Source organism: Anarrhichthys ocellatus, unplaced genomic scaffold, assembly GCF_004355925.1.
Source record: "Anarrhichthys ocellatus isolate YVR2014 unplaced genomic scaffold, GSC_Weel_1.0 scaffold26, whole genome shotgun sequence".
Taxonomy (NCBI): Eukaryota; Metazoa; Chordata; class Actinopteri; order Perciformes; family Anarhichadidae; genus Anarrhichthys; species Anarrhichthys ocellatus.
The window spans coordinates 4,189,886-4,197,026 of NW_022280056.1; the positions used below are offsets into that span (position 1 = coordinate 4,189,886).

General features: G+C 40.1%; 2 protein-coding genes across 5 annotated transcripts in view; one reads left to right on the plus strand and one right to left on the minus strand.

Annotated features, from left to right (window-relative positions):
* The first annotated feature begins 853 nt into the window (after nt 1–853).
* On the plus strand, nt 854–5,309 carry sult3st1 (sulfotransferase family 3, cytosolic sulfotransferase 1). 3 transcript variants are annotated; one of them, XM_031862351.1, is made up of 9 exons: nt 854–1,033; nt 1,138–2,251; nt 2,520–2,592; nt 2,680–2,828; nt 2,947–3,152; nt 3,840–3,966; nt 4,533–4,627; nt 4,740–4,911; nt 4,991–5,309. In XM_031862351.1, exons 4-9 carry the CDS (start codon nt 2,687–2,689, stop codon nt 5,098–5,100), a joined length of 852 nt encoding a protein of 283 aa, XP_031718211.1. In that variant the 5' UTR covers nt 854–1,033; nt 1,138–2,251; nt 2,520–2,592; nt 2,680–2,686; the 3' UTR covers nt 5,101–5,309. The 3 variants fall into 3 exon arrangements, with proteins under 3 accessions (XP_031718211.1, XP_031718212.1, XP_031718210.1); XM_031862352.1 differs by having other exon boundaries at nt 1,138–2,072; nt 2,151–2,592; XM_031862350.1 differs by having other exon boundaries at nt 1,138–2,592.
* eif3d (eukaryotic translation initiation factor 3, subunit D) overlaps nt 5,251–7,141 on the minus strand; it is a 21,924-nt gene continuing 20,033 nt past the window's right edge. Inside the window, exons 14-16 of one of the 2 annotated variants that reach the window (XM_031862348.1) lie at nt 5,981–6,173; nt 5,800–5,893; nt 5,251–5,364 (exon numbers count right to left, since the gene is read on the minus strand). In XM_031862348.1, coding sequence (XP_031718208.1) covers nt 5,351–5,364; nt 5,800–5,893; nt 5,981–6,173 — 301 coding nt within the window. In that variant the 3' untranslated portion in view covers nt 5,251–5,350. Of the gene's footprint in view, nt 5,365–5,788; nt 5,894–5,980; nt 6,174–7,141 lie in introns of those variants that run through there. The other variant, XM_031862349.1, reaches the window with a different exon arrangement.

A 7,141-nucleotide genomic window follows, 5' to 3' on the forward strand; every position in this document is an offset into this window, starting at 1 on the left:
GAAGACACTTATTGTAAGTCGCTTTGGATAAAAGCGTCTGCTAAATGACTGTAATGTAATGTAGTGTAATGTAATGTAATGTAATGCAACAAGAGAAGAATTTTGTTTCAGACACTGGAACCAGTTTTACAAAGTTTAGGTGTCAGTTGAGGTACCTGCTTGTTTTTGCAATATATTATTGTTGCGATGAAAGAACCATATACAATGAATGTATCTAGCTTTAGGACAGTTTGACTTCCTTAATAAAGAGATTTCCTTCACTTCTTGTACAATGTGTTCTGTTCCTTAATTTAGGGAAACAAAGGCAGATTGTCTGTTTCAGATAAAGATGATATTTTCACAGAAAAAGAAAGCAAAACCATATACATTTACACCATAGCATGATAAAAAAAACACTTGGATATAAACATAGAGATCTGTTTGCAATGCATTGCAAGTTTGTTAATACTTGCAATATATCTCAGCAATCTCAGCAGTAATAAAGCCTCAAGGACACGCTTACATTAGAGACCCCAGCTTGTTGAGGGGCCCTTAGGTCAAACCTAGTTTTAAGGCCTTTAAAAATCTTAGATAAATCAATACATTTACATTTACATACATACACAATAGGACTTTATTAGACATTTGAACATTCGCCATGGGAGAAAATGTCATATTAGAACTATGCAGCCTGTAAAAAATTCAAAATGTGCAGTCTCTAAGTGCAACAGAAGATTTGAAGTATAGTCTGCCTTTCAGGGGCCTACGACTCAGTTTTGCTCCGAGTCCCCCCAGTGGGTTAATCCAGCCCTGACCGTAGTAATACGCAGACGCGGCAGCACCTCCCACTTCCTTATCGCCCATCCCCGCCTTGCATCCCCCGAATCTCCGGTAGGTCTCCATACTGGTTGATAGTGTTTTAGTTCTCCTGGTTGCTGTTTATTGGCGTTGGGCCAGTTTTATTTGTGGCTTCAGGTCAAGCTTCACCACAGGGGATCTCTGGCTGCTGAGCCCAGCTGTGATCTTGTGAGGTTTCACGCAACCCACGATTGAGGTGAAAAATATTGTTTGTCAGTGTTGTTTTTGTTTGTCTTGGATCATTTGCTTTGTTTTCTTTCATTAATCTACATTCTTTGTGTATATTTTGGTGTCTTGCAGAAGCTTACTGCTTAGTCTGATGGTGGTTCGTGATTCTGAGGATCTTATGAACTGATCATATTTTCTTGTATGAGGATCACTGACTAGTGGCGCGAGCGCCCGTTCTAGGAGCAGTGAGTAGGCGCTCACGTTCATCCTGTCCCCTAATTGTGTGTTTGCTGTTATTTTGCACAGTTCATAATTGTATACTTACTTCTTCAGTTTGCTGTGTGTGTGTGGTGAGTAAACCCTCTTTTACAAAATACTATCTCGCCATGTTCAATGGCTATTTCATAGTTTTTACGACCATTATACCATTACAATAGTATTTTATGAGCTGATGTATTGAAACTAATACTGTCTTAATAGCCTAGTAATTGTCTATTTTAAATGGTGTGCTTGTTTAAACTTGTATTTCTATATAAGTAAATCTTGCACTCTTGGGAGATACTCCACTTCAGTTTTTCTTGTTTTTAAATTTTTTGACTATGTGGGTTTGTAGTTTCACATTAACATGACATTTAAGAGCCATTGTTACTCAACATTTTCCAAGATGATTCAAAATCTCAACTGCTTTTTTTTTCTTCCTTTTTTGGCTAAAACAAAACTGCAGTGTGCACATTGAGGGACCTGCTGACTTGTCTTGGTTCATCCCTGCTAAACTTAAGTGCTGCACAGACTGTACTTGTCTTTCTTTCTCACTCCAATAATGAGCAGTGAACTTTAGGAATTATGGGGCTGATAATGAGCAGGAACGAGCAGCGGTCAACTCACCAGTCAGAATTGGATTCAGATCCAGATCCTCGTGGCCCAGATGATTCTCCATACACTGATCACAAGGATCCTGAATGTGTACCTTAAAGTCCCAGCTGTTCTCCAAGATCGTTACAATTGCTGAAAAATCTTATGTATCTTTGCAACAAAGTTTGTTTTCGAGAAGACCACAGGATGTCACTGTAAGTTTTCACATTGGCAGTGCCCCCAAACTAACTTCTCAGGAAACAGTTAGTTGAACCTGTGCTCAATCTTTGCAGAGCTTTCCTCCTGCTGTACTGCGGTTGTTGCTTTGCTAGCTTCCAAACCTAATGACATTTTGGCTGGAGCCTGCTAGATATGGCCGGGTAACCTGGCTGAAGTAAGTCCTCCTGATCTCTTTAACCGGTTCATGGTGGTCCTGTGTTCAGTCTCACTGGGTCTCTTCCTCCACATCTTGTAGTGCTTCTTTGTTCTGTTCTTCTGTTTACTGTTTATAATATAGATGTATAGATATATAGCTATATAGATTCAAGTGTTTGTGATCAGAGGAGTGATTTTATTCCAACTCATTGATGTGCTTTTTTTTTTCATTAAAAGTCTCCAGAAGGGTTTGGAACATTAAAATATCAACACTGTTATATTTCCAGCTCACTGTTGGTGTCAGTGTCTACCCAGCTGTAATTTCAGATATAGGTCTCTACAGGAAGAAGCCAATAACAGGTATGAATCAAAGTCCAGCTGCTCTACCTGTGAGCTGAGAGGCTTTTCTGGTCTTTAACGTTTCTCTCATTGTTCTGTGTGATTCAGAGGAAACATGGAGAAGATCACAGACCATCTCTGCAGGTACAAAAACTACAACTTTGGTGTTGGTCTCACAACTCCAGAGTACATGGATTCCCTCCAGAGCTTTGAAATTCGAGATAGTGACGTACTCCTCGTCACTTATCCAAAGTCAGGTGAGTGAGACAAACTCTTCTGCTTCGCATTACTTACGTTTATTTTATTCATTTATTGTCCTTCCATTGCTGGGAACACATTTACTGATCAGGTATTATGTCTCATGATGACCCACAGGTACCATATGGACTCAACAGATCATCATCTCCATCTGTGAGTTGGACGGGGGTCTAACTAAATATCCAAACAACTTGGAGCAGATGCCGTGGCTGGAGTACACGGAGGGGCGAGAAGATTACGCCCTACGACCTTCTCCACGGCTCTTCTCCTCTCACCTCACCCCGGCTCTCATGCCCCCAGGACTGAAGGACAAGAAGGCAAAGGTCAGGAGTCCAAATCAGTGTTAATATGCGTATTAATAGCTTATCTTTACTATTTATTCCATATATACCCTATATAATGCACTGTACTGCTCTTTGCGCCTCTGGTTGGATGCTAAATTGCATTTCGTTGTCTCAGTACTTGTTGTTTAAACTATTCTAATCTAAAGGTTTTAAAGATATACTTAAAAATGTATATGATAAATCAGTGGTGGACAAAGTATTCAGATGTTATACTTAAAAGTAGAAATAACTGTCTAAATATACTCCCTTTAAATGTAAAACCTCAGGGGCCTGTTTCACACACGATATTTCAGACTGGTCTGTAGTATCAGGCCAGTCTTAATGTTGCTCAGAGATTAGTCTAATGGTAATTAGACTGTTTCACAAAAATCAAGATAGAAAGGAGATAAGATCTTTTTAAAGACCCAGTAAAATGCATTTCCTAGTTTTATTCCTGTGTTAATTGTTCATTTATCGCTTGTTAAATGTCAAATTAGTTCCAGAACATCTTTACATTATCTTATAAGCTTTTGGTGACTCGTCCTGCACTCATGCGTTTGCGTTGACCTCTGAAAGTCCAATCAATTATTTAGCCTCTCTTATTTAGCTAAGATACAAATTTAAATTACTGGCATGGAGGAGAGAGTGGTGTGTATTCATCTCTGGGCGGATTTGTTTTTATGTCAGATTATCTACGTGATGCGGAATCCAAAGGACAACATCGTCTCCTATTACCACTTCAGTGGTAACAGTGGCCTCCTGGAGACTCCCAAGAGTTTTGAGGACTTCTTTGAGCGGTATCTGATGGGAAATGGTGAGTAGCGTCAACGGCAGAATCTGGAAGATGATAACCATCTGATCATGATGAAGAATTAACAGAAAGATTGGAAAGAACATTTATGTGAAAAAACAGTTTGTATTGTGTGTGTTGACAATACCTGCACTTGTTTATGGACATTTTATATACAGTATATACATTTATATATATATAAAATGTCCATAAACAAGTCCATATATATCTTTTTGTTCAATGTACTATACTTACTTTTTTACAGCTTTTATCGACATTACATGACCGAGTTTTTCATGCTTTTTAACGAATACCATGACGTTTTTATGGCATGCTATACTATGGATTTAGTGTGTTCTAGAGTGGTTACAGCGCTTGCCATATAATCGCAAAATCTCAGTTCTGCCTGGGAAGCTTTGTTTATACTTAAAATGATATCCTCTCTCTCTACCCCCTTTATTTCTACACTGTCCTGTCAAATAACATGACATTTATATTTCCACAGCATATATTTTATGGTGCACTATACTTAGACTTTTCTGTGACATGCACATTACGCCTTGTGTAAAACCGATGTATCCATTGTACAGTTGGAGCATCATCCTGGTTCGACCACATCAGGGAGTGGCATTCAAAGAGCGACCAGTACAACATCCTCTTCTTGACCTATGAGGACATGGTTCTAGTAAGATGTGGTTGTTCAGCATTTTAGCTTGGCTCGGAAATAATACATTTGAAATTCTAATAAAATAGTTGTCAGCGTCTAAACTTTTGGGCTTCTGTGTTTTCTATTTAAGGACCTGAAGGTGGCAGTAACTAAGATCTGCAACTTCTTAGGGAGAAACCTGAGTGAAGCAGCCATTGAGCAAGTTGTGGAAAAAGCCACATTTAGGAACATGAAGAAAGACTTAAAAGCTAACTATGAGTTTTTGCCACAAGAAAAGGTGATGAAGGACTTCATGCGCAAAGGTAACGTTAACAAGACCGCAGCTCCTGTGCAGGAAAATATAAACATATCTGGTCTAGTTATTTTTTTAATTCATTGCAGGTAAGATCGGAGACTGGAAGAACACTTTTACTGCTGCTCAGAGTCAAAGAGTTGATCAACTGCTTCATGAGAGACTTGGTGATATGTCTCTGAAGTTCATCTGGGAGTAAGCAGAGCAACCTCACCAACCTCAAGATGTTTACACGTTTTTAATACAGAAGCTGTTAATATCTGTTGTGATAAGCATCAGAATAACACTGTACAACCCTTGTTTACACTTCTGACCTGGAAGAAATGAACACGAGCACTAATAAACTTGATTGGCCAATCTGTTGTCTTTATTGAACGTCAAAAGGAAATGAACTTGTTTCTTTGCGTATGATGAAGGCTTGCTTTAGTCACTGGAGCCGACTCCACACTTTAGTTCTCTTCCTCTAGAATGAGAGAAAAGAAAACAGGATTATGTGGAAACAAGTTCAGATAAGTTCTGCATTTCAGAATGTTATAAGGAAGCAGGCACATTGTACTTTAAACACCTTTGATGAAAGTGAATGAGGGCAAACAATTTAACATTTACGGGACTGATTCACAATCCAAATTGGGTTTTTTTCTTTGACAAAAGGAGACTTAAACATGATTGAAATATCATGCTTTTAGGATTTCATGTGCTACATTGTTTCACATTAATAAGATAAATTGCCCAGCCCTAAAGTGAAACAGTTTTATGACATTGATGGTAAAACTATACAAACAATATGATATTCATGTCACCAAAACCTTTCAGTCTCCAGAGTGAAACTATCGACATGCAGCCAAAGCTCAAGCTGTGTCTGTACATACATGAACAGTAGCTACCAACTAAGTCTCACCCTCTTCCTCCTCATCCTCTTCATCTTCTTCTTCTTCCTCCTCTTCATCAGAGCTGAAGGTCCCATCAGGCAGGCTGTACACCCGAATCACTTGCTGTTGACAAAAACAGAATATCGACCCATCAGCACAACAATTCACAGATAGTGTTAATGCGTCCCTGAGGAGTGACTGACGGCTCACCTTGTTGGGGTCCTTGAGGATGAGGTACTTGCCCTCGTCCAGCTTGCGGCAGATGTCAATGACGCAGCGGAGGATTCCCCAGGCGTTCTCCATGCTCAGGTTGATCTGGCTGGCGAACTCGTTGGGTTTGAACTGCTGGGTTCCCAGGACGACGTGACGAGCGGAGTCCTTTGCGTGGTACCGAGACACGTACCTGAAGAGCACACACAGAGATGCAATGACTACAGTCAGTCCACGCTGACACAAACTGTTAGAATGTCTGCTTATTGTCTCTTTACAGGTCACTGAATCTTTCATTAAAGACATTAGTTTGTGTCCTGGCTATCCACCCCAGGAACCAGCAGAGCAAATGTTTACAGAGGCAAAGGACAGATATAAGGGGTTTGTTTCAGGCGGCGTGTTTGCTGATGTGATAAGAGTGAAAACTTGGATCAAGTCCACGCAGCAAAGTTATCAAGATAACACAGTAAAGCTGCTTCTTAAAGCAGCTTTCTGAAAGTAACATGAAAGCTGCCTCCAGTGAGTCACCCGTCGATTACTTTAGTTAATGCTAGCAGCCTACTCACGGTTCACACACGTTTATTTTTTCTGACTTTGAGGGAAATTGTCATGACCACACATTTACTGAACCATTGGTGCAACCATAATAAACTGGTCCCTTGTTTTATGGTTCGATAGGGAAGCCCCGCCCCTAGAAGCCGGAGTCACGTTTGTCACCGGGGTGAAAAGGCCGCTGATGGGATCGAGCAGCAGCCGCCGCCGCCTTTAGCGTGGCTAGCTGGCGCTGCCTCTCCCGTGTTCTACATCTCAAACGTCTTTCTGAAGCCAGATAAGTTAAGAGACCAAATGTCATCGTCCTCAAAGTACACGGTGCAACTCAGGCTGGACTCTGACGTTACCCCACACAAACTGATCTGCCCCAACATTTAAGTATTGTTGGGGCAGATCAGTATTAAGTATTATTTAAGTACTGGTCACAAAACATCCATTTTTCAAATATACAAAACTTGTAAACGTGCTCAGTTTCCAGTTCACTAGGTAGACGAATATACTACAGTCCTGCAATACATCCTCCCTTCATGAAGATCATAACGTTTTGTTTTTTTTGTTAAAAGGTTTGTGGTTCTAATGAATACCTGCAGATGTTTCTATTGTTTAGTT

What these genes read in the sequence shown, in the direction of transcription:
- sult3st1 (XM_031862350.1), top strand. Translation starts at nt 2,687, where the DNA reads ATGGAGAAGATCACAGACCATCTCTGCAGGTACAAAAACTACAACTTT. An exon ending in CGTCACTTATCCAAAGTCAG is followed by an intron (nt 2,829 to 2,946) that starts GTGAGTGAGACA and finishes GATGACCCACAG; the next exon opens with GTACCATATGGACTCAACAG. An exon ending in CCTATGAGGACATGGTTCTA is followed by an intron (nt 4,628 to 4,739) that starts GTAAGATGTGGT and finishes TTTCTATTTAAG; the next exon opens with GACCTGAAGGTGGCAGTAAC.